At 39.7% G+C, this 25,933-nt stretch overlaps 2 protein-coding genes and 1 non-coding gene across 3 annotated transcripts; 1 reads left to right on the top strand and 2 right to left on the bottom strand.

Annotated features, from left to right (window-relative positions):
- Window positions 1–157: 157 nt before the first annotated feature.
- On the bottom strand, window positions 158–18,509 carry LOC123893549 (probable terpene synthase 11). The gene is made up of 7 exons (XM_045943277.1): window positions 18,310–18,509; window positions 4,787–5,051; window positions 2,331–2,703; window positions 1,667–1,885; window positions 1,159–1,297; window positions 816–1,064; window positions 158–546 (listed from the first exon to the last, which is right to left on the bottom strand). Exons 1-7 carry the CDS (start codon window positions 18,490–18,492, stop codon window positions 247–249), a joined length of 1,728 nt encoding a protein of 575 aa, XP_045799233.1. The 5' UTR covers window positions 18,493–18,509; the 3' UTR covers window positions 158–246.
- Window positions 18,510–21,475: 2,966 nt separating this feature from the next.
- Window positions 21,476–21,563, top strand: TRNAY-GUA. The gene is given in 2 exon segments: window positions 21,476–21,512; window positions 21,528–21,563. It is a non-coding gene; the product is annotated as a tRNA-Tyr (tRNA).
- A 1,425-nt stretch (window positions 21,564–22,988) lies between these two features.
- LOC123898089 (scarecrow-like protein 32) lies at window positions 22,989–24,980 on the bottom strand. Its single transcript, XM_045948954.1, has one exon. It carries the CDS (start codon window positions 24,884–24,886, stop codon window positions 23,516–23,518), a length of 1,371 nt encoding a protein of 456 aa, XP_045804910.1. The 5' UTR covers window positions 24,887–24,980; the 3' UTR covers window positions 22,989–23,515.
- Between the last annotated feature and the right edge of the window lie 953 nt (window positions 24,981–25,933).

The raw sequence follows: 25,933 nt of genomic DNA, 5'->3' as shown, positions 1-25,933 counted from the left end.
TCGAGATTCAAATATCAGATTCTCTAATTCTTCACGTTTAAACTTTAAAGTATGTGAGTAAAAAAAATTACTTTTAAAATATACTAAAAAATTACAACAAAGTTTTCATATTTTGAATAAAACACTTCATTGTCATATTTTCATGTGGAATCAATGAAGATTGAAGGGGATAGAGATATTCTAATTATCAAAGTGGTAATTATTAGAATCTTAAACTACAATATGAATACGATTTGTTCATTCAATTCAATGGATATAGCTAGTAGGTAATGATGTGAAGATCAATGTTTGCACATAGTCATCAACAGTAAAAGTGCTTTTATCATCTCCATGTTGATAAATAACTTGAGCAGTTCTAGCCATGTTAAGAGAAGCTTTTACAATAGACAAAGGTAATGTTCCGGTCATAGCAAGACCATTGAGCTCTTGCCACAAGTTCCTTATTAGATGCCTTATGTGTTTCCTTCCTTCATTTTCATCTAAAATGTTATTTTCTCCCATAAAGCATTCTATGCTGCTAGCATTATCCCCTCTTTCTTGTTCCTCCTGAACATAAAAATTAGTAATATATCATTAATCATAAAAAATGAAATATTCTCGTGAGTATAGTTTAGTTAGGAGTGACATTGCATGGAATATGCAGAGATCAGGTTTTCAATTCTGGTACTCCAACTTATTCATCTTAAAATGTGAAATTGTAGCCACAAGACTACTTGACAAAAAAATCAGAAAAAATGAAATTAATCTCTTAATTAAGAGTGTCTCGAGACAAAATTATAATAATTTAATTTTTTTAATAGTAATTTGAAAAATACCGTTGAAGTTCCTAAGTCATCCCATAGTCGTAGAATTTCTCCGGAGCAAGAGAAGAGTCTAGGATATGGCTTCATCGTTGTAATGTTTTCATTTGAGAGACCATCACCAATGAGAAAAAATGTATGCACCAATGCCATGCATGATCCAGCAGAAATCACCCCATTATCCAAATATGTCTTAAAACTTGGCACATATCCACTATTGAACCATTTAGCTTCTTCAAGAAATGCTTCAAATATGTCAATCCACTGCACCAAGTATATAATTATTAGCATGTTACATTTAAGTATTTAACTATACTTTGTATAAAATAATATGTAGGATATTCAGATTAATTCTTACTGTTCTTTTTAAATGGGAAACAACAGTTAGCCCACGTTCTTTTTGAATTCTATATGCAATTTCATTTGTGGTATTATATAATGCCATATAGCATATCTTCATGTATTCAGGAAGTTGCTCCATTGCATCAAGGTCCCACCTACAAAAGAAAATTTAGTTTAAAATTTTGATTATTAATTTCAAATTTATTTTCCTAGTTCACAGAGCAATCTGGATTTTTTGGAGTCAGCATTTTCACGCAGTCAGCCCATTGGTGATCGTTGTGTCAAGATCAGACAGTTCAAGATTTGAAAATGTAGATTGTTCAATCTTGACTCAACGGCCACAAAAACATTGAATGTGTGGGCAGTTGACTCCCGTTAAATCAAAATTTGGTGTAGTCAGCAATTCAACGCATTTACGTGTCAACACGTCGTTAATCGTTGGATCAAGATCGTACGATCCAGATTTCAATGCATATTTTGTGATTAAAAAATTGAAATACATATAAAATTCTAAAGAAGCACACCTTTTAATTGCATTTGTGAAAAGAACAAGTTCATCTAATGTGCCATATGTATCAAAGATGTCATCCATAACTAGCAAAATGGAGATAGTTTTTGTAAGTTCAATACGGCAATTTGAATAACATGGTTCTGGAAAAAGCCCCACTGTCCACAAGAAGCACTCTGTTGGTCTATCTCTTGCAAAACCAAGTTTGTCAACCAGGCCCAACTCTTTCCACCACCTAAACAAATAAAAAACAATTAGCTATTCTTTTTTGTAATATTGAGAAAAGGAAAATGATCAATAGTTTTAATATTCATTTTCCAACTGTCACATAAAATTTGAATTTGGTCTCTTAAAATTACAAAGTAAATTTTGGTGCTTATTACTAAAGTGACAACTCATCATAAAATGAATTTCTCAAAGCGTAGTAGAAATTGAGAGTTCTTTGGTGCATTTACAAATTTTACACGGTCTAGATCGAATGTAACATAAAACAAACATATTTTTTATATTTTTTAACTAAAAAATATCGAGTTTGAAATCTGCACCATAAAATTTTCATCCAACAACACCGAAATAATAAAATAACTGCGAAAATTTTGTGACTCCATCAAATCTAAATCCATTCAGTACATTTTTTATTCAATTTTTTTGTTATGGCATAATCTTAGAGATAAAATCACCTGCATATTTCTGCTAATTCTCTTTGGTGTAATGACTGAATCATGTCAGAGTCTATCTTTGCCAATTCCAAAAGAGCTGGTATTTGGTTACTTGCTTGACTATATTCTTCCATGTAATTTCTAGCTTCTAATCTGACCATTCTTAGGTGCTTTGGAAGTGTTAAAGATCTTTCAATGCACCTACTTACTTGAGGATTAAGATGTGGAATCAACTCTTTTAGGTGAGCCCTTGAAAATTCCATTGCTTTCTTTAATACTTCTTCATCTTCTGTCCCTAAATATGATGCCTCATATAGATTCAACATACCCCAAATGTCTTTGGTCAGTGACTCCTTGAAATTGCCACTCTTGTCCAAGAATTTCTTGAATATGTCTACAAATCAAACAACCACACTAATCAAATCAGTAAATTTATTTATTTTAACAAATTTATTTATTTTACCAATTACTTTAACTTAATAGCTAAATGTAGGGTGAATCATGTTAAAAGTTTTACATTGAACACTATTTATAAGTGTGAACAGTTCAATATAATATTTTTCTTATAAACAATGTTATTTATTTGTATTATAATGTTATGTTAGTTTTTTTTCCTTTGTCAGGACTTGAATTCTAGACCTCCTGCTCCTTAACCCTTAACTCAACTAGCTTGACCAGTTGAGCTATTCATCCAACCCCAAATTTTAATATAAACACATGTAAAATAAAAACTACGCTCACTTATAAACATGTGTTCATGTTACATACATTTATAGATAGTTGCTCCATTTTGTACTCATCAAATTATATATTTCTGTAAAATTCGCTTGTCAAAAAAAGTTATATATTTTTTGACTAAAAAATAATAATATATTTTGAAATATATATGAGAAAGTATTATTTCTATGGTAACATCTATATCTATATCTATATCTATATATATATATAATTCCTAAATAGTTATCCTAATGTTTATCTAAACCCTAATTCATTTAAACCAATCAAATGTTTTCATTTAACCATGTCATCCAATACATCCAATTAAATCACTTTATCATGCCACATCACTTCCTATTTCTCTCTAAAACTCAATTTAGTAGTTAATTTAATTCTTGCACCTCTTCCAATGCCCACCAATCAATATGTATCAGTTTCTATATATATAATTCCTAAATTGTTATCCTAATGTTTATCTAAACCCTAATTCATTTAAACCAATCAAATGTTTTCATTTAACCATGTCATCCAATACATCTAATTAAATCACTTTATCATGCCACATCACTTCCTATTTCTCTCTAAAACTCAATTTAGTAGTTAATTTAATTCTTGCACCTCTTCCAATGCCCACCAATCAATATGTATCAGTTTTATTTTTCTTTTCATATGCAACATTTACTTTGAAGAAATTATATGCCTAATAATATATTCACCATTTATATGCATTATCTTTTCATATGCTCTTTTCAAGTTTTTTTCCCCTTAAATGTGCATATTCATTACCCCCTATATATATATATATTACCTTCATTCATGCAACTTTATCCTTCTCTTCATTTCCAAATTATGTGATTATTTGTTACCATTGTTTTGTAATATTTCCTTTTTGCAAATGGGTGACCATCATTCTTCTTCTTAATTTTTGTTTTAATCTCTTTCTTTTAGTGGTTTTGGTATTTTTGTGATGATTACATCCAATTTTTTTTTCAACACTAAATACTTCGCATTAATCTGTGTCATTTCTTTGTTCATATGATTCATCCTCTTTTACGAATTAGCAGGTCTTTTGTGTGGAGTAATTCAAATTAGCATTCCTATGGTAATTTCAAACCAACATAAATCTTCTATACTAACTTCCAAATAATTCAAGGTGTGATTCAGATGACTGGTCCTATTGTTGTTCCGTTAGCCGATGATTTAATGCAAACACAAAGAAAGACTATTGAGAAGTTGTTCGAATCCCCTATTTATAGATTTATAAAACTAGATGCTCTAATTAATTATAAATTTGATATTTTTATTTGTGGACTAATTAAGCGAAAACACTTCAACCATGCTATGATTGGAGTTTGAATCTCGGATTCTCTATTTTATTATTTTAAAAATATTTATTGTTTCAATTTCTCCGATTATAATATAAAACAACGCATCACACCCGTGCATCGCACAGGTATGTACATATTAAGTATTTAAACTTTTTTGCTTAAAAAAAAAAGTATTTAAACTTTTTTGACTTCATATATGCCTCTTTCTTTGATTTTGGCCCTGTTGAGTGAGTCCAAATTCTGTTTAAATTTACAATCCCACTAGAGTTAGAAATGGAAAAACAAATGGATGTTGGATTATCTCTATTTCATTCTCATATGTGATCATGTTTTGTTGTTTATTTCTCTCTTGACTTGACAAAATATACCAAAGCAAAAGAAAATTCAAAGCATTAACATAAACTTGACCAAAAATACAAATTAATATTGTACCAGAACTTGTTGACCAGCCGTTATGCCTTAGCAACCGAAATTGAAGTGATGTAGCAAAAAGGTCATTAGAACGGTCCCAATCACATATCCTCCTAAGTTGTACATTAATCTCATCTTCCAAATGGTGACCAATTCCTAGCCCTTGGATTGAGTCGATCATCTTCAATGTTACCATTGGATCACTCGACTTTAACAATGCTTCTTGGCTCATTCTTTTCACTTTATCCAAATTTTTGGTCTTATCATCAATTTGTAAAGGTGCCAACTAACACAAACAAGATGCAATTTTTAGAAATCTTAAAAAAAAAATTGGTACAAAGAAATCTTTAATTTATATGTACATTTTGAGTCTTAAAGGATCTAGTTGATCCAAAAGAGAAATTAAAGGACATGATATTTTTTATTATTATTATTATCATACAAGTATAAAATTTTAACTGTCGTTTAACAATAACTAATCTTCGTCCACAAATTATGAGATATACAAAATAAATTCTCTCTTCCTAACTAAATTTTTCCATATACAATAAACAGTGATCAAATAACATTTGTTTGTCTTTTTTATTTTATTTTTTATATATGCCTCATATATAGGACAAAACTCATACATTTATTTTGGGTCCAAAAACTCAATCATTGTCTCTAACTTGTTTAGTAGATCCTTCAAAAAAAAAAACTTGTTTAGTAGATGTTACCTTAGACATCGAGCTTTTTTTTTTTTAACTAAACCTTTGACATCAAGCTACAAATTAAATTTTATTAATTGGGGGAAAAATGTATCCAAAATTGAATATTTCAAGTTAAGAACATGAGTATGTGTTTATGATCCATTGAAATATCAACTACTCCATCTCTTTTTAACTGATTGTTATTTTATATAAGTAGAATAATGTATATTAAATATCGTTGTTTTAAAGATATACCATCATTTTATCACTTTTGACTTTTGATCGTACCTGGTGATCAGAATAGATTGATGGCCGGTCCGTTGAGCAAGCTTCCACACCGAAGGGGGGGTTTGTACCTGCAGGTGCTCCGATGCCTAAGTCAGCAAAGGTAACAAGAGAGATACAATAGAAGAGAGAGAAAGTATCGTGAGAATGAATCAGAATACCTGGCTCTCCTGTATAGGAGAGCTTATATAGTGCCCCCAGCGCTGGGCCAAAGGTTGGTCTATTGGGCCTGGATAACCGGCCCAATAGACTCAACTGCCAAGATAGTCCCTGTATCGTAGGGGAAGGCCGTTGTTTGCCTCTATCTTGGTTGGAGCCGTTCCGCTATTCGCGGGTAAGGGATAGGCTCGATGACAGGTGTGCTTGGATAAAGGAGCACGTGCTAAACGTGCTGCTTAGCTGTTAAGCTATGGTTGAATGGATCAGCGTGCATGGATAGACGAGCACGTGATTAGCGTGGAGCTAATCCGTTATGTCGAGCAGGACACGTCATTGGCTGACGTGTCGGGGAAGTCCCCCCCTTATTGGGCCGTGCCCTAAATGTCGGGCAGAAGAGATTGGGCCAGCCCTTGGCCCAGTCCAGAACAGGAGCCCCCCAAGTCGTTGCTCCTAGTCATAGGAGTAATGACTTAAGGTCCATGCCCGTATGTCGAGGAGTTGTTTTCCTCGTCAATCCTAGGAGGAGTTCATAATTCATAGATTATGTTTGTTGCTTGTTTGCGCGAGGAGCACATTTGTATGTTGCTCGTAAATTCCTCCTTGGCACGACGAGGAGAATTATCAAAAGGGGGAAGCTTCCTTTTGCTCGTGACAGGTGCCAGGATGTTCGTGGAGGAAATTACGGGGAAGGAATTTGCCTTTGAGAGTCGTTGGCTTTTTTGTTCCTCGACGGGTTGTCGAGGAAGTGTTGTGTTAAGTGCATCTTGTCGATGCTGCCTGTTTTTGCGGGCACGTTCACTTATGTTTGTTTGGCTTGCCCGTAATTCGCGCTTGTCCGTTTCGTCGAGGAGACGTTTTCGTTGGGGATAACGATGAGTCCCTCGAGGATCGTGTCGTCAGTTCGATGGGACATGAAGAGATGGGTTTTCTCGCCTTCCAACGCCACGTGTGTGGGCTAGGAACAGGCGTAATAATTGCTTTGGGAAAACGCGCTTTAATTGCGTTGGTTTACGAGGAGGCTTATTAGCCATTGGATTGATCGTGCCTCTTCGTTTTCCGTAGAGTGAATCAGAGCCATTTGATGGCTTTTGATCAGGATCGTTGGATCTTGATCAACGGTTATGATGTGCTGTGGCGCACAGGTTCGTGATAGAGGTGCATTGATGGGGAGTCTATAAATAGAGGAGGAAAGGTTCATTTTGAACTTTTCACTTCCTTTTCTCTTGCGCTGTTGCTGCTACTACCTGCAATTCAAAGGCTTTCAGCATCCCTCAAGTTCCAATCTTCGCTATTCAAGTTTGAATCTTTCGCAACACAAGGTAAGACAGTTCTTTCTTTGATTTGATTTCCTCCCTTGTGTTTATTTTGAATGTGTTTTGAGTTTTTTAGTTTGTACCCATTTTGGTTTTGGGTTGAGCCCCATTTGTTAGTAGTTTAGGCCACTGTTTTTAGTGGGATATTGGCGTTTGCTGGTGCCAAACGTCATTTTTGTGTGTCTCACTGTTTTGGTTACTATGATTCAACCATATATTCGTCATTTTTCTGGACAAAATGAAGAACACCCTTGAATATTGATGTTTTCTGGGTAAGGGTGACGAACACACGATGAAGATGATGAATTTCTGGAAAATGTGGTGATGGAGGCGAAGAACATTGATGAATGTTCATATCTTTCTGGAGATTTGTGGAGAATGTTCATACTTTTCTGGAATTCCTATGTGTTTTTCGCGTCGGGGAGGAAAAGCGTTATATCTCCCCGTTTGTTGTAGCGAAAAATGAGTTTGTAGAAACTCTTTGTCGGGGACCTTCTCCCTACTTTCGCCTTCGCGAATATTTTAAGTGTCTTCGTGAATTGTATGAATGTCGGGGACCTTTTCCCCGTTTTTACGTTGAGTTTGTAAAAACTCTGTGTCGGGGACCTTCTCCCCGTTATTTCGCTGGGAAATTTCCGTAGATAGATGAGTTTGTAGAAACTCTGTGTCGGGGACCTTCTCCCCGTTTTCGCTTTCGCGAATGTTTTAACTGTCGGGGACATTCTCCCCGTTATTTCGCTGGGAAATTTGTGGATAAATGAGTTTGTAAAAACTCTATGTCGGGGAGCTTCTCCCCGTTTTTAACTTGGGATTTTATCCAAATTAGAGTTTGGTTTCAAGTGTCGAGTCATGTCTTGTGTCGGGGACCTTCTCTCCGTTTTTTAGGCTTTGTTTAATGGTTCTCCTCGTTTCCTCTGTCTTCATTGTTTGCCATTTTGATAAGGGCTTTTGGTCGGGGACAGCGTCCTCGCCCTTTTTTACGCCCTTTCACTTGAATTGCGGTGAAAGGGTGGATTTGATAACTGTCGAATTCACTGTCTTTTCGCTGCTTTTCAGGTGTTCAAAATGTCAGACACAGAGGAGGCTACGGGGAGCCAAGCGGCGTCAAAACATAAGTTGGTCGACACAATTACAGATCCAGAGCTGGCCTGGATTGCGCCCGAGCCGAGGGGCATTGCTTCGACGATTACTGCCCAGGATCCCCGGCTCTTTACTATCGTCGAGGAGGATGGCCCGGTTAACTGGGAGGTTCACATACCTGCTGAGGGGGAGCGGATTTGTTCGCCGTACACGGAAGGTGGATTTACCATGTACGAAATGGCGTTCAAGGAGATGGGATATCGTTTGCCCTTCAACAACCTCGAAGCCGAGATTTTTGGCCGGTTAAGGGTAGCTCCCTCCCAGCTTCATCCAAACGCGTTGGCGTTCATCCGGGCGTACCAGATTCTTTGTCGATATCTGGAGGTGGAAGCCACTGTTTCTTTATTCTTCTATATCTTCAAAATCCAACGACAGAAGGTCGGGGACCAGCAAGGTTGGATTTCCTTGAAGCATCAATCGAGCAAGATATTTAAGATGTTCGTGGAGTCTGCTCGGGGTTTCAAGGAGAGATACTACGTGGTGAAGCCGGTGACGGAGTTTGCTTTGAACTCTCTATATATGGATAGGCCTGTGTTCCTCGAGGATGGGTCTCCTCAGTTGGACGAGGAGGGAGAGCAGGTAACGGAGTGGAGCCTGCGTTTCCCGCTGTCATGGTCGTCGGGGCATTTCTTATTGCGGACCGACGAGTACTTAACGGCTGGCGAGGACCTGTCCCCGGCAGAGATGGCGGGCTTTGAAAAGCTGAAAGTGTATGTGGATGGCTTTAAGCCTTGCAAAGTTGTAACCAGCTTAGGGGATGTTGCTTTGGATAAGCATGGTAAACCGAGGATCGAACCTCGTTTTGTTAATACCAGATTGTTATTGTCGTGCAAAACTGTTTCTGCCGAGGACACTCTGTTGGGTATCTATTTTAATTCCTGCCCGTTTTTTACTTGTCTTATATTCAGCACTTTTGATGTTTTGAGTTTCTCCCCGTGTTTCTGATCATGTTTCCATCTTTGCAGGTAGAATGGCTGATCTTGCTTCCGAGTTGATGAGGATAGCTGCTGAGCAGAAGGGAGAGAAATCAAAGAAGAAGGCGAGGAAATCCAAGCCTAATGTTTTGATTGTTGAGCAAGCTGCTTCGGGGAGCATTAGCCAGTCTTCGCCGGGGGGAAGTTCGGCTGGGACCGGGTCTGGCCGGGTAAAGAGGCAGAGGGAGGAACCGATGACGCCTATCGTCGACTTGTCGGAGGGGGAAGGTGGCTTTGTTCTCCCCGCGTGCTTGAGCAACAGGAAATTTTTTGATGCGAATCCCCTCCAGGTGCCTGCATCGGAGAAGAATTATGTCTTGGGCGTTTCTTCTGCTGCCCGACAGAACCAACTCAATGAAGATATCGCTGCTGTCATCCGGCTGGCGGAGACGGCCTTGGTATTAAATGAAGGGGGGCCAACTCATGAGGTGGAGAAGCTGGCTGCCCGGAATGCCAAGCTGGAGGGAAAGATTGTGCTGATGGAGGGTGAGCTGATCGATCTGAGGGGGAAGCAGGAGAATTATGGCCAGCTGCTGAAGGATGTCAGGGAGAGCCGGGATGAACTGGAGCTTGCCAAGAAAAATCTCGAGGAGGTGGAGGCTCGGAGTGCCGAGGAGAAGAAGAAGCTGGAAGAGGTGATAGCTGACCTGCAATCCAAGCTTGCTCCAGCTGCCGACGAGGCCGTTGAAACTTCCAGGCTGGTGAGTCGGGCAGACTTGGTCAAGGAAATTAAAAGACTGGGAGGCTTGATGTTGGCGAGCATGGTGCATGGGTGGAAGAATGCGATCGCCCAACTTACGATTGTGAATGCCGAGCATGGCTTGATTACTGATGGCATTCACAAGCTCAAACGGGTTGAGAACGGGCAGATTGTTATTCCTGAAGAATATAAGCAAATGGCCCTTGAGGAGGAGAATGAGGAAGAGGAGAATGATGGTGATGACGGGGAGGATGATGTTGAGGCGGAGGCTGTCGAGGAGGAGAAAAATCCTGATGGGGATAAGGAAGGCCACGATGAGAGCCATTAGACTTCCTCGACGAACTATTTGGGCCTGCGCGCCATGAATTTGTAGTTTATTTGTTTTTCATGTCATCACAATTTTTTGGGGGCCTGCGTGCCCGGTTTTTGTAATATCCGAACAAGTGGGTTTTTATGCCCGGTATTTTTATGATAATGCCCGTTTTATTAATCCTGCTCGTCTATCTCATTCTCCTCGTGTGTATGTTTAAGTTATTGCTCTTTGTTTTTGCTAAGTTATGCCTGTGTGAAATATGCATGTCTTTATGCTTGCTCGTTTTTAACTTAACAACTTTTTGGTTTTGATATTCGTATACTTGCTCGACATTGTTGTATGCCTGCTCGACAAAACCGTTTTTATATTTGTAAGTTTTTTGTTGCGAGCGCGTTTCGTCGAGGAGGTCGTCCTCGGATTTTACTTAGAAAGTTTAGGGAACTAACTAAGCGCCTAGAGTTGTTTTCTGAGGCTAATACGGACGCCGACACGTTGTTGTGCCCGCCCCCGCGGCTTGAACTTCCCATCGCGAGCTGGGCGTTAAGCCTTGGCACGAAGACGAGGAGCTTGTCTCAAAGGTCATCCTCGTCGGGGAGACGCTCTGCCCTTCCTGAGCCAGAGTATCTCCTTTTCAGTTATTGGATCGAGCACGTGTGCCCGCGTGCTCTCCGTTGTCGAGGTGTCGGGCTCGTTGCTAGAGGATCCGAGCAGCCTTTTAGAAGTGTTTTTTAGTTTGGCAATAACTTAGCTATAATATTGTTTTAATTTTTGGGCGTTCCAAGGTCGAGGAAGTTTCTTTCCTCGAAGATCCTCGAGATAATACGCGCCGTTTTCTGTTTTGTCAATGACGCGATATGGTCCTTCCCAGTTGGCCGCCAATTTACCATCCTGGGAGTCCTTAGCATTTCGTCTTAAGACGAGGCTGCCCACTTCAAATTCTCTTTTGATGACTTTGACGTCATGTCGGGCAGCTATTTTCTGTTTAAGGGTGGCTTCCCGAAGGGATGCCCCCGTTCGGATCTCTTCGACGAGATCAAGCTCTTCACGGAGAGCTTCGTCGTTCATTTCTTCTTCGAGCGGTTGCTCGGTTCGGCGAGATGGCTCGCCCACCTCCACGGGGATGACTGCCTCTGTTCCGTATACCATTCTAAATGGAGTCTCCCCGGTTGTGGAGTGTGGTGTTGTGCGATAGGCCCAAAGGACGCTTTCGAGCTCCTCGACCCATTTCTTTTTATTTTGGTCCAATCTTCGTCTTAGGCCGCGCAGGATTACTCTGTTGGCGGCCTCGGCTTGCCCGTTAGTTTGGGGATGTTCCACGGAAGTGAAATGTTGCTTGGTCCCCAGGGCAGCGAGGAAGTCTTGGAATCCTTTGTCCGTGAATTGTGTCCCGTTGTCCGTGACGACGGCTTGTGGTATCCCAAATCGGCAGAGTACGTCGCGTTTGAAGAAACGGAGTATTCTGAACGACGTTATGTCGGAGAGGGGTTCTGCCTCTACCCACTTGGTGAAGTAGTCCACGGCGACTATTAGGAATTTATTTTGGTGGAGTCCCTTTGTGAAAGGGCCAAGTATATCCATGCCCCACCAAGCGAAGGGCCATGGCGACGACATAGATTTGAGCTCGTGGGGAGGAGCAAGGTGCATGTCCCCATGTCGTTGACATTTGTCGCATTTTTTCACATGGTCCTTAGCGTCTTGCTGCATGGTGGGCCAATAGTATCCTGCCCGAAGAGCTTTTCTGGCCAGCGATCTTCCTCCCAGGTGCTGGGCGTTGATCCCCTCGTGTACCTCGCGCAGGATGTAGTCGACTGTTTCTTCGTCGACGCATTTTAGGAGTGGGATTGAGAACCCTCGTCTGTATAACTTTCCGTCGAGGATGACATATGCGCATGCTCGACGTCTTATTATTGCAGCTTCTTTCTGATTGTCGGGGAGGGTTCCATTCGCGAGGAAGTTATAAACAGGGGTCATCCAGCAGTTTTTGTCGCCGATGACATTTATGTCGAGGATGTTGGTCGTTTTCTCGATGCTTGGTCGAGGAAGTACTTCCTGAATGACGGATTTGTTTCCGCCTTTCTTTTTTGTGCTCGCCAGTTTGGACAGGATATCTGCCCGTTTGTTGTGCTCGCGTGGAACGTGTTGCACCTCCACGGATTCGAACTTAGTGATTTTTTCCTTCACTAATGCTAGATATTCAGAAAGATTATCATTTTTGGCTTGATATTCTCCCAATACTTGTGAGGCAACAAGTTGTGAATCTGTGAAATTTTTTACTTCTTTTGCCTCCATGTCCTCGGCCAACCGTAGCCCTGCTAGGAAGGCTTCGTATTCTGCTTGGTTATTTGATGTCGGGAAGGATAGTGCTAGGGAAACTTCGATGATGATCCCATTTTCGTTTTCCAGGATAATTCCTGCTCCTGCTCCCGTGGAGCTTGACGCTCCGTCGACGAATATTGTCCATTTGTCTGCCTCGCTTGTCGAGGAGGCTGGACTCGTCATTTCGGCCACAAAGTCTGCTAGGACTTGTGATTTTAGCGCTTTCCTGCTTTCGTAACGAATGTCGAATTCGGAAAGCTCGAGGGACCATTTGAGCATCCTGCCCGCCATGTCTGGTCGACCAAGCAATGATTTGATGGGTTGGTCGGTTCGTACTATGATTGTGTGTGCTAGGAAGTAGTGACGTAGTCTTCTTGCTGCGTTGATCAAGGCGAGGGCCACCTTTTCGATTTGTGTATATCTGAGTTCGGGCCCCTGTAGAGCCTTGCTCGTGAAGTACACTGGTTTTTGTCCTTGCGTTGTTTCGCGGACAAGGGCTGCGCTGACGGCCTCGGATGCGACGGAGAGGTAGATGTATAACACTTCCTCGACATCCGGGCGTGAGAGGACTGGGGGTTCGGACAGGGCCTTCTTAAGATGTTGGAGGGCCTGCTCGCACTCGTCCGTCCATTCGAACACAGCTTCTTTCCTTAGTAATTTGAAAAGTGGTAATGCGTGTTGAGCAGATTTTGCTACGAAGCGAGATAATGAGGTCAGCATTCCGTTCAGGGTTTGTATGGATTTTTTGTTGCTCGGAGTTGGGAGCTCCGTAAAGGCACGACATTTGTCGGGGTTGGCTTCGATTCCTCGTTCTGTTAGGTAGAACCCGAGGAACTTTCCTGCTCGTACCCCGAAGGTGCACTTTTCTGGGTTGAATCGCATGTTGTGTTTTCTGGCCTGCTCGAAGACCTTACGTAAGTGGGTGGTATGGTCGATTTCCTCATGGGATTTTACGATCATGTCGTCCATGTAGACTTCGAGCATGTCGCCTATTTCTGCCCGGAATACTTTGTTCATCATCCGCTGGTATGTAGCACCAGCGTTTTTTAGACCGAAGGGCATTACGTTGTAGTAATAGTTGCCCGACTCGGTCATGAAAGCTGTTTTTCCCCTGTCGGCCACAGCCATTGGGATTTGGTTGTATCCTGAATATGCATCCATAAAAGACAATAATTTAAAGCCAGAAGAATTATCGACTAATTTATCAATGCAAGGTAAAGGATAGGAATCTTTAGGGCAAGCCCTATTGAGATCGGTATAGTCAACACACATGCGCCATTTTCCATTAGATTTTTTAACTAGTACAACGTTTGACAACCAGGTAGTGTATCTGGCTTCAGAAATAAAATTTGCCTCTAGGAGGTCTTTTACAGCTTTTTCAGCAGCCTCCGCTTTTTCGGGAGACTGCCTACGCCTACGTTGCACTACGGCACTAGCAAGTGGGTCGACAGTAAGTTGATGACAAGCGATGTTTGGATCCAGCCCGGGCATGTCGGCAGCGTGCCATGCGAATAAGTCAGCATTTTCTCTAAGGCAAGCTTTCAGCTGCTTCCTCGCCAACTCGGGGAGCCCTGTCCCAATCTTGACTCCTTTTTCTGGATCCTCGCCAAACTGGACTATCTCGAAGTCTCCGTCTGGAATGGGGCGATAATGCTCTTTGCTCGCCTCGTCGTCCATCTTCTCCTCCTTCCTCAGCTTTTTCTCCTCCTTATGCTCTTTCTTGGAGGTGCGGCTATCAAGATCAACAGAACTCACACTTGGACCGGGCAGACTTGGTGGTACTTCCGGGGATGGCTTTCGTGCTTCCGAGGAAGGCTTTTGCTTCTTTGGGTCAGGAGCCTTGCCAATGAAATTGTTGCCTTTGGACGCTGCGTCAAAGCATCTTCTTGCAGCTTCAATGTCCCCGTGTAGAGTAGCAACCTGCCCCTTATGAGTATAGTACTTCATCTTCAGGTGGGCAGTAGAAGGGACAGCAACCAGGTCTGCTATGGCCGTCCTGCCGATGATGCACTGGTAGAGGCAAGGGCAGTCCACGACCAAGAATTTCACCCTGATCGACTTAGCAGTCTCTTCGGAACCAAAGGTGACGATCAGGTCGACATAACCCCAAGGCCTAGTAGTTGTTCCATTGAATCCTGTGAGGTCTGAGCCCAAGTACGGGGTGAGGTGTGTCTCGTCCAGCTGTAAGGTCCTGAACAAACTGGCGTACATAATGTCGCAGGAGCTCCCCGAATCGATGAGGACCCGACGAACGTCCATGTTGGCCATGTCTGCCCGGACGAGGAGGGGAATTTGGAAATTGGCTGTCCCGCCGGGCAGCTCTTCTCGATAGAAGGCTAAAGGCATTGATCGCCCCTTCGCCTTGTCCAGTGTTGCGTTCATATTCGAGGACGTGTTGATGAGATCCTCAAATTTTCTTTTTATTGATCCGACGGTGTGCTTGTCCATGTGACCGCCGGATATGACGAGTGAGTCTGTGAAGTAGTCCCCCGTGCTAAGCGTAGGACTAGTATGGGTGTCCCCAAAACCGCTGGGGATAGCAAAATCTTCTGGCCGGGAGACGCTCATAGCTATCTGCTTGGCGTTGTTCTTCCCGGCTGGTTGGGGAGGTACTTCCTCGACCGCGCGTGTCTCCGCGGCCTCTGGTCGAGGGTCGTTGTTTCTCTTCACGAACTCTCGTAACTGTCCGTTTCTTATTAATATTTCGATAGCATCCTTCAGCTGGATGCAATCGTCGGTCCTGTGACCGTAACTCTTGTGGTATCTGCAATACCTATTCTTGTCTTGGCCGGGCTTCAGGGGAGTCGGCTTAGGCTGTTTCACATTCGCTCTGTTAAACTCAGAGATGTGAACTTCAGCAAATATTTCTCCCCGTGATTTGACGAGGGGGGTGTATGTGGCGAATGTGCTTGGAGGGCCACGAGATTCACGCCTGTCGCCCCTCCTTCTGTCTCTGCCCCTCTCGCCGCCCCGATCGCCGCCTCTATCATGTCCCCGGTCGCTTCCCCTGTCATCGTTCCTGTGGGTGGACTCGCGGGCAGGGTGGCTGCTTCCAGGTCGGGCAAGGCGAGCGACATCAGCTGCCTGGACCTCCTCGTAGTCGATGTACTTTTGAGCTTTTAGGAGGAGGTCGTCCCAGGTGGGTGGCTTTTCTATGCCCACAGCTTTGGCAAAATCGCTGCCCGGGCGAAGGCCCCTCTGCAGCAAATACTTCTTCATATCGTCGGTTGTTTCGACCTGCACAGCCTCTTTGTTGAATCTCTCGACGAAGTTGCGGAGAGTTTCGTCTTCAGCTTGGTATATGGCCTCCAAGGCATGCACGGTCTTTGGGTGCTTGCGGGAAGCAGTGAAGTGTCTGCAAAACTGTTCAGTAAGATCCCTCCATGAATGGATGGATTGAGGGGGCAGGCTTTGATACCATGCCATTGCTCCCTTCCTCAGCGTGGTTGGGAACAGTCTGCACCTAATAGCACCACTTATGTTCCTGAAATCCAGGTTCGCGTTGACATTGGCTATGTGATCGTCGGGGTCGGTCAAACCATCGTACGCGGGGAGCGTAGGAGGTCTCTCGAAACCCTTTGGGACACGCTTCCTCAGAATGTCTGTGGTCAGGGGGCATCGGGGATCACCCTCGTCGCTCCCGTTAGGAGAATGGTCCTCGGAAGACCGGGGAGAATAGTCGCCGGGCATGGGCGTTGGACTGCGAGATTTGCGAGGACGGTAGCTGCCCGACGCGCCATGCTTGGCCATGTTCGCCAACCCTTGAGGTGAATGGCGGCGAGGGGCTTCGTGCTTCCCTTTCTTGCCCGGGGAGAGCCTACCCTCGCGATGTGGAGGAGTACGGTCCCTCTTCCGAGGAGTAACTTCGACCCTCTCTAAGTCGGGGCGTCGATGTTTGACGGCCGCCGGTCGAGGAGGGGAAGGAGTAGCCTGGTGTCTCCGTGGGGGAGAGTTGGTCTTTCTGCGACGCCGGCTTTTCTCCAGCGCGGCGATTCTTTCGCTCTGCTCGTCCAGTCGACGATTTTGAGCCTGCATGGCCTCCGTTGTTTGTTTGAGGGCAGCGATCAAGGCTGCGACCTCAGAGTTGGCCAAGACGGCGGGCTGTTCGGCGTTGTTTGCCGGAGCTTCTTGTTTCAACTGCGGGCGTTTGCCCAATCGACGATCGGTTAGGTTCTCGAGGTCTTCTTCATCGGAAGAGAGCGAGGTTTCCCGTCCGTCGCGGGAGTCGATTTCTGGACCGCGTGTTACGGTGGTATCGTCGCGCACCGGTGATAGAACGGTGTTACGCTGCGGCGGCGGTGAGGGTGGAACGTTGAGCACGTTCTCGTCGCCGGTATCGGTGTTGAGTTGCTGTGATGAACTAGCCATGGTGAAAGTTGTTGAAGAATGGAATCGGTTTTGATCTTTGTTTCTTTAGGAAAGATTAAAGAAGGGGAGGAACTCAGTCCCCACAGACGGCGCCACTGATCGTACCTGGTGATCAGAATAGATTGATGGCCGGTCCGTTGAGCAAGCTTCCACACCGAAGGGGGGGTTTGTACCTGCAGGTGCTCCGATGCCTAAGTCAGCAAAGGTAACAAGAGAGATACAATAGAAGAGAGAGAAAGTATCGTGAGAATGAATCAGAATACCTGGCTCTCCTGTATAGGAGAGCTTATATAGTGCCCCCAGCGCTGGGCCAAAGGTTGGTCTATTGGGCCTGGATAACCGGCCCAATAGACTCAACTGCCAAGATAGTCCCTGTATCGTAGGGGAAGGCCGTTGTTTGCCTCTATCTTGGTTGGAGCCGTTCCGCTATTCGCGGGTAAGGGATAGGCTCGATGACAGGTGTGCTTGGATAAAGGAGCACGTGCTAAACGTGCTGCTTAGCTGTTAAGCTATGGTTGAATGGATCAGCGTGCATGGATAGACGAGCACGTGATTAGCGTGGAGCTAATCCGTTATGTCGAGCAGGACACGTCATTGGCTGACGTGTCGGGGAAGTCCCCCCCTTATTGGGCCGTGCCCTAAATGTCGGGCAGAAGAGATTGGGCCAGCCCTTGGCCCAGTCCAGAACAACTTTAAACGTGATTCATTCAAATTTATTGTTTAACTGGTGTATACTCCATATTTGCCATTCAAATCCTTCAAGACAGATTTCAAATCCTTTTCTGCAAACTATTTTAGTTTTATTTATATATGATATATATTTGTAATTCATTCAAATTTATTGTTTAATTTACGTATATATTTTTTGTCAAAAAAAAAAAAACTCGTGTATATATTTAAATATAAATTACTTTAAATTCAATTTATTTATTACAATTTATTCAAAATTCTTTTAACTAAACAGATTCATTTTGCAAGTTCGTTATTACCGGTAGTTTTTACAAAGGATCATACTAATGATGTATTATACACTACTAGAATTCTCGATGTAGATGCTATACATAGTTGATTCTCATCCTTCAGAGACTACGAGTATATATAGTATAGGAGCATCCGTCAATAAAAGGATCACCATAAGATGAGAATCTCGTGGCTATTGAGAACGAATCAAATCAGATGGTTAAACACACTTTATATTGGATCATTAAAATTGAAACCCTGCATAGAAGATCATATCGTTATTAATTAAGAGACATATATAATGAGAGAGAGATTATTTTAAGTTACCTTGTCATTGAGAGCAATGGACTTGATGGATAATTTACCATGCATCATAATCCTTGAGTTTGATTTTTGTAGCGATAAGATCCGTGATTTATTAGTGAAATTCCAAGAATTGAAACTAGAAAGTGAGTTTGTAAGATATGAATTAACTCTAATTTGAGTAACAGCCATTGTATTTGCATGCATGGATATTGAATATTTGTTCCTTCTCTTTAAGCTTATTTTGAATTCGTGATAACACAAATTGGATTGTCCATTTATATAGACTTTATACCAAGCTTACATAATTGACTGGTTGTTTTATTTTGCTTAGTCCTCTCACTTTCACACACAAAGGGAAATATCTCATAAGATCTTTGAATTTTTATAAAAATTTGTGGAGTTGATCTACTCAATAAGATCTTTGAATTCAACGGTTGAATTGAAGAAATATAATGCCGATATCGAGTTATTAAGCGGAGTAAGTCAATAGAGACTTACTCTTGGAGTCAACGAATCCCTCCTCATATAGATATTCTTCGTCAAGTTAACTGCAAAATTTAATTATCTTCAAATTTATTTTAACAAAAGTTTTGACTGGATTTATTTTTAATAATTATATAGTAATGGTAAAATTATTATTTTATGAAAACAAAATCGATATGTTTTATAGTTAGGAAATATTATGAATTAAATGAAATTTACGATTTATAATACCTATTTTATATAATTATTTAAAATAAATACGTTTTTTTATCAAAATAAAAAAAAATTGGTTTGTAAATCAGCCTTATCTGACCCAAAAAAAATCAACCTTATCTAACATATACTATTATTCTTTATCAGTGCTGACGTTGAATAAAAACAAGAATTAAGAAAACATAACATTAGATGCAATTTTACTATTCTAGAACCGCCCTCACTTGTTGAAGAGTTTTGCAAAGCAAAAAAATAATCATTTGTCATTATTCAAACCAATTTTAAATAGAATAATAATGTTAAAAGAAAATTGAGCAAGAATATGATTGCATAAATGTTACGTTAGTCTTTCGTCAGAAAGAAAGATGTTTCAATTAGTTTTAACCAAAAAAAAAAAAAAATTGGTTCAATGTGTGTCGTTGACTTGTTTATGGATACAAATTCTAGCACTCATGAGTCATGTCTCATGAATGAGAATTGGTAAAAAAAATCAAAAAATGTTTTTCTTTTTTACGAAACAAAATGTGTATCGTGTTGACTTGTTTAATGAATGATGCTCGGTGGCTGCTACATGTGATGAGAGTGATTTAGCTTCATAAAATAAGAATATACTGTCAAGAAGTGTTGTTGTAGACATGGTACATAGAGCTGTCAAAACGGGCGGCCCGGCCAATTTCGGGCCGGCCCGGTCGGGCTTCGGGCTTCGTCGGGCCGGGCTAAAAAGCCCGGATGAAAAACGGGCTACCAAAATTAGTGCCCGAGCCCGGCCCGGTACGGGTAGTCGGGCTTTCGGGCGGCCCGGTTTATCTTTTTTTTTTTTTTTTTTACTTTTAGTGCTCAAACTCAACTATATAAATAGCATTAATAATTCTCGCGCGTCTTATTTTTTACTCATCCGCTATAAATATTATATAATTCGCGCGCGCCGTATTTTTACTCATCCCCTATCTACGAGTTTCTCGCGCGCCCTATTTTTACTCATCCACTACCTACGAGTTTCTCGCGCCCTATTTTTACGGATCCGCTACTTACGAGTTTCTCGCGCGTCATATTTTTACTCATCCGCTACCTAGGACTTTCTCACGCGCCCTATTTTTACTCATCCGCTACTACGAGTTTCTCACGCGCCCTATTTTTATTCATCCACTATGTACGAGTTTCTCGCGCGCCCTATTTTTACTCATCCACTACCTACGATTTTCTCGCGCCCTATTTTTACGCATCCGCTACTTACGAGTTTCTCGCGCGTCATATTATTACTCATCCGCTACCTACGAGTTTCTCACGCGCCCTATTTTTATTCATCCCCTACGTACGAGTTTCTCGCGCGTCATATTTTTACTCATCCGCTACCTATGAGTTTCTTGGGTGCCCTATTTTTACTCCTGCTACTTAAGTAGCGGATGATATTTTATAATTTATATTATAAACTAATTTCAAATCATCCGAAACAAATTATTTATATTTATATTTATATTTTATTTTATTTTTAATTTTTTCGGGCTTGCGGGCCGCCCGCGGCCCATTCGGGCTAGCCCATATTTTAATCGGGCTTTGTCGGGCCGGGCTAAAAAGCCCGGAAATAATTCGGGCTAGGATTTTCAAGGCCCGAGCCCGGGAAAAAATCGGGCTTGGCGGGCCGGCCCATTCGGGCTAGCCCATTTTGACAGCTCTAATGGTACATGCGCAAAATAACATATAATTCGCTATTAAGCAATGAGTTTATACAACATTGTCTCATCATAATCCTAACATTCAAAATGTTCGAGGTTAGGGATATGGTGGATCTAGTAAAATGCGTGCAAAGTTAAATGATTTACGAACTTTGATTCTTCATGAATGTCATTATTATGTTCATTATATGATTATCCATCAACTCTAGCTTGTTCTTTTTGTATTATCTAAAGAAGTACCTGGTGTTAATACTTTTTTTCTCAAATTTCATACTTGTCAATGTTGTGTGTTCTTTTTGTAAATGCAATGATTGCAAGCTGCGCATGAAACTTAAACTTTCTGTTTGGTTGAAATTATTCGATTTTTAAAATAAAAAAATTAGATGTTGTGCATTTTAGAATCGAGTATTGAGTCTTAATCAACCCTATAAAATTGGCTTGTAAGGTGAGAATTGTCTCTACTTTATACAACTCAATTGATAATTAACTGCACAGAAATATAATGGTCCGAGTTCGTACTAAGAATTTCATATTTTTCCATGTTAAAAATGTGCAAATTTAACCACTAAACTACTATATAAAAAAAAAAAAAAGAGAGAGAGAAATTTCCTATATCATTAATTTATTTAATTATTTCTAGCTAGCTAGCGTCAAAACCTTGTTTTTTTTAAAGCTTAACAATATTATAACCAACCAAACAATGCCTTATTATTATTATTGTCATAACTCATAAATACAAGAACAATTGATGCACCAGAAAGAAGCTTAGTTCATTACGCATACGTTATTAGATTGCAGATGATAAGTATTAACATCAACCGACCTTAGCTCAGTTGGTAGAGCGGAGGACTGTAGTGGGAAACCTCAGATATCCTTAGGTCACTGGTTCGAATCCGGTAGGTCGGATTTTTTTATATTTTTTTTTTCAATGCTAAAATTAATTGTCTTATCTTGAAAATTAAACAAAACAAAAAATTCACAAGAGTAGGGACCTCTGTAGTATGGACCCTTTTACTGGAATGAATAATGGGTATATGAATCTGGTATATACATGCTATAATCTATGACTTATCATTATCAACAATTATATACACCAAAAACCAAAATATAATTGTTGTTTGGACCTTTCATCTATAGTACATATTCATATTGAATATGACTACTCATTGAATTTAAAAATTTTCAGTGGTCCATTTTTATATGTACACGAATCTTATAAATAAGACTGTAACAATCAATCAAAAATATTAGAACTACTTAAAGAATAAAATGTGTTTAGTTTTATGGTACGTATTTCAAAATAGTAAAAATGAAAATATATGTATGGTTTCACATTTTGGAGAATACAAAATTATTTTTAGAGGTATGTTTGACTTATATATGGTTGTGTTTAGAATAATTGATTTGAAGTTAAAGCTAGAATTTGGAGGGAGAGATGGTGGATGAGTAACTAAAGGAGTTATAGATTTAAAAGATCATAGTTTTAGTTCTGATGAAAGAGAAAAAATATTAATATTATAACAATTATTAATTATTTTTTTTTTGCTTAAAAAAAAAGAGAAGAATTTGGAGCTTTTCATTTTAGAACTGATTTTTGGATTTGAATTTATTGTTCAACCAATTTTTATATATTAATTAATGTTTGTAAATATAGATTATTTTACCTTCAATTTACTTTGTCAAAATCAATTTTACAAAATATATTAGTTGAAAATCAATTTTTATCACAGTAGAATCAAACACACACACACACAAATATAAATATATATATGGTAAATTATAACTTTGTAGTTTAAAAAAAAAAGTTACTTTTATTATTTATTATAACATTATTTTTTATTCTCTTATATAACTGATTTCATCAAAAAAAAAATTAAAAATAGAATATACATATAGCTTTTAGCTTCTACAATTGATTTTAGCTTTGAGTTCATTGTTCAATCTAGTTTTACATAGATGTATTCAAATAGAAATCACTTTTTTGTATAGAGAAATCACTTTTCAATCAACTCATTTTTAATCGAAATTATTTTTAAAAAATAATTCATTTAAATTAATTTTTGTCACTGTATAACCAAACACGCATCGAATAGGCATTATGTTTTGCAATAATATATCAATTGGTTGATAGGTTATAAGAGTTTTTTTTGGTTACATAGGTTATAAGAGTTTTGGTTGCTGAAGAGTATCAAAATTAGTTATGGGAATGTAGGATCAATGATTGATCTAACATGTTTATTTTTCATTTGGTAGAGGGGTCAAAATAGGACATATTTTTCATAAAACCTTACATGAAAATTCATATACAATCTTTTTTTTTGAAGCAGCATATACAATCTATTAAAAGCTAATCTTAAAAGTTATATTATTAGAACTGAGCAATACATAACGATATTTTCTTACAACCACTTATAGAGGTGTGAATAGAAACAAAACTAAAGCTGCATAAAAGAGAAAAACATTGCTATAAGAGACAACTTTGTCTCATACAAAGGACAACGTACACACTTCTTTATTTTCCTTTTTGCCTTTCATGTGACCCTTCAATTTGCAGAGGTTCTTCACACATTTACCACAAAGAAATAATTCTCATCATAAATGCATAGCCGTTTTCCATAGAAGCCCATATCTCAAAATTGTCTCTTAAGGGATTTGGATTCTCTACCGTCATACAATTACAGTCGCGCAGTAAGCAAGTCTGATTTGTTCGAATGACTCAACTAAGGTTAAAATATGAAATGTCTAGATAAGCCAATTTAGGTCTACTGACTACAAGACTGCATGAAAGGTCTAGATCGGACAATTCAGGTTTACTGACTACAAGACTGCATGAAATGTCTGGATTAGACACTTCAGGTCTACACATGTGCATTCAAACCGATATGATCCCTAATTTCGTTAGGGACCCAAGCGGTCGCGTACACACAACTATTTCCTTTCCATGTAAGAACCAACATGCTTTCATCCTTTTTCATTCCCCATCCACTAGCATGTTCATCAAGCAAACCCTTAACTTCCAAAATAGTTTCATCACAAAATGGAACACTAAAGTAACCAGCATTTTTCATTCTTTGTGACATTTGCAACGCTGATTCCAATCTCTCAATTCTTTGATTCCCTTCATAGCTTATAATGTTCTCAATTTTTTGTCCTATGTCAGATTCAAACTCTGTCCTTTGACAACTATCTTTTGGTAAAAAAGTGTCTAATGCATCAAAGGGTATCCATAAATGGTTAAAAGAAGCTGTAATTCTTGATGTTAAACTTGATGAACTAAGATCACAATCCTCATCAACCAATAGCACAATTTGAGGGTTAAGTCCTTTAACTAAATTTATAAAAGCATCTCGAATCGAAATATTTTGACTTTTTCGATCATCGGACAAATATCGTAGCCAATTTTGACAATTTATAACCAAAGCTTCATCTTCCCTAAGACTTAACATGTTAGGATTCAAGAGATTCAACATTGATTCAAAATGAAAATTTGTTGATTCAATATTGCTCAATTCTTCAGAAGTCAATGAAACATTATCTCCAATAACATTAAATTCAAAAGGGACATCCTTAAACTTTGCAAAATTACCTAAACGTTGACCAACTTCATGTATTGAGATATTGACCAAAGGAGGAACCATTGGCCTAAAAAATGGAACTGTGATTCTAAGTGAAGGAGGACCTTCTTGTAATTTAGCCAAAGAATCTATAAAAGTAGGCCATTGCATACAAGGTGTTATGCTAAAATCTAAAATATGTACCCTTTTAAATCCTTTAATTGCTTTGAAAATTTCATTATTTGAAGCACAAAATCCAAACCTATGCCAAGGAATTAAATCAACATACCCGGCGAGTTCGGTAACCGACATCAATCTTCTTTGAATTATGTTACTTCCTTTGAAATTCATTGAAACAGGACAAATTCTTGAAGCTCTAGAGATTAATGCTCTAAGGAACCATGAAGTAAGTCTTTGATTTGTGTCACCTAAGGGTGAAGCAACGTTGTTTAAGACCCACATAACTTGTTGAGCTAAGGTTATGTCATTGCTTTCTAAAGCACTTGCACAATGAAGTAAAAGCTTTTCAATACATGCTCCATCTAAGCTTCCTAGACAACCTTTAAGTGCTTCTGGTTCAGGTAGAGGAGGAGTGGTTTGGTGTGTGTTGAAGAGTGTTTGGTTTTGGAAGGAAATTGATGCTGCTTTTAACTCAGCTTTCATGTGGACGTGCATGTGTGATTTTCTTGAAGTTGAGAAATAGATGAAGTTGGTGAATTATGTTAGAAAAGCTATTATATTGAGATATGATATAGGTTAGAAAGGAAGCTAGCATATACTTCATGAGAATCTCTAAAGCTTATTATATAGTAAAAGATTGAGCCAAATCTTAGGGTGTGTTTGGGTTACTACAAAAGTTTATCCCAAAATAACTAGATAGTCATTGGCATAATGTTGAACATGTTTAGGATGTGGAATTACATGTATAATTCTATTTATTTATGATGCAAAAAAAAAATATATAGGTGAAAATTTTATAAGTTTGAGGAGAAGTTTGATTTTTTTTTTCTTTTAAAAAAATCAAGATATTTTAGCTAGGTTTAAAAAAATGGACCGCTTGTAAGAACATTTGATATGTTGGGACAGATGTTCAAATTCACAATTTTGCACTTCTCCAAATTTAATGTGGTATTTTTTTCATGAAGAAAATTTAAGATTAGGGAATTGTGTCCCAATCCAAGACAAAGAAGATCTTAGGATTTGAAACACACTTAAAATATTTATATCTACCTCTCTTAAGAGTATATTAGCGGGGTTAACCCCTTAAATTCAAGATCTATCTTTTTGTCAATAGATCAAACTCTTAGAATCTATTTGGATTGATGAAATATAATGGATTGTCGCTTTTTTTTTTTTAGTACTAGGAGTGCTTTAGCACTTTTTTTTCTTCTTGAAAATCTTTTTCTTTTGACTTTTCTCTACCATTTTTTTAAGTTACCATGTTATATTTAAAGTTTCTACTATGAAATAAAGAATAAAAAATAAAAAAGATTTCTACTATTGAACTCGTACCACTTATTTAAGAGTTTTAAAAAACTCTTGCCACATATATTATTGGGTAAATAGTGTCATATCCCCCTGCAAAATAGGCGAGTTTTGCGTTACCCCCCCTGCAAAATATTTTTTTGAGATTACCCCCCTGCAATGTCAAGATTCCTTGCGTTACCCCCCTGGCTCAACAAGTGGGCATATGACATGGGCGAATCTTGACGTGGCATGACA

This window comes from Trifolium pratense, linkage group LG7 (genome assembly GCF_020283565.1).
Source record: "Trifolium pratense cultivar HEN17-A07 linkage group LG7, ARS_RC_1.1, whole genome shotgun sequence".
Lineage (NCBI taxonomy): Eukaryota > Viridiplantae > Streptophyta > Magnoliopsida > Fabales > Fabaceae > Trifolium > Trifolium pratense.
The sequence above is the reverse complement of the archived record's forward strand: the minus strand, read 5'-3'. Positions and strand labels throughout refer to the sequence as shown.

Coding starts and splice junctions, on each gene's coding strand:
- LOC123893549 (XM_045943277.1), bottom strand. CDS start 18,492: ATGCATGCAAATACAATGGCTGTTACTCAAATTAGAGTTAATTCATAT. Junction 2,704..4,786: donor CGGCTGGTCAACAAGTTCTG/GTACAATATTAA, acceptor TTTGATTTGTAG/ACATATTCAAGAAATTCTTG. Junction 547..815: donor ATGACTTAGGAACTTCAACG/GTATTTTTCAAA, acceptor TTTTATGTTCAG/GAGGAACAAGAAAGAGGGGA.
- LOC123898089 (XM_045948954.1), bottom strand. CDS start 24,886: ATGCACGTCCACATGAAAGCTGAGTTAAAAGCAGCATCAATTTCCTTC.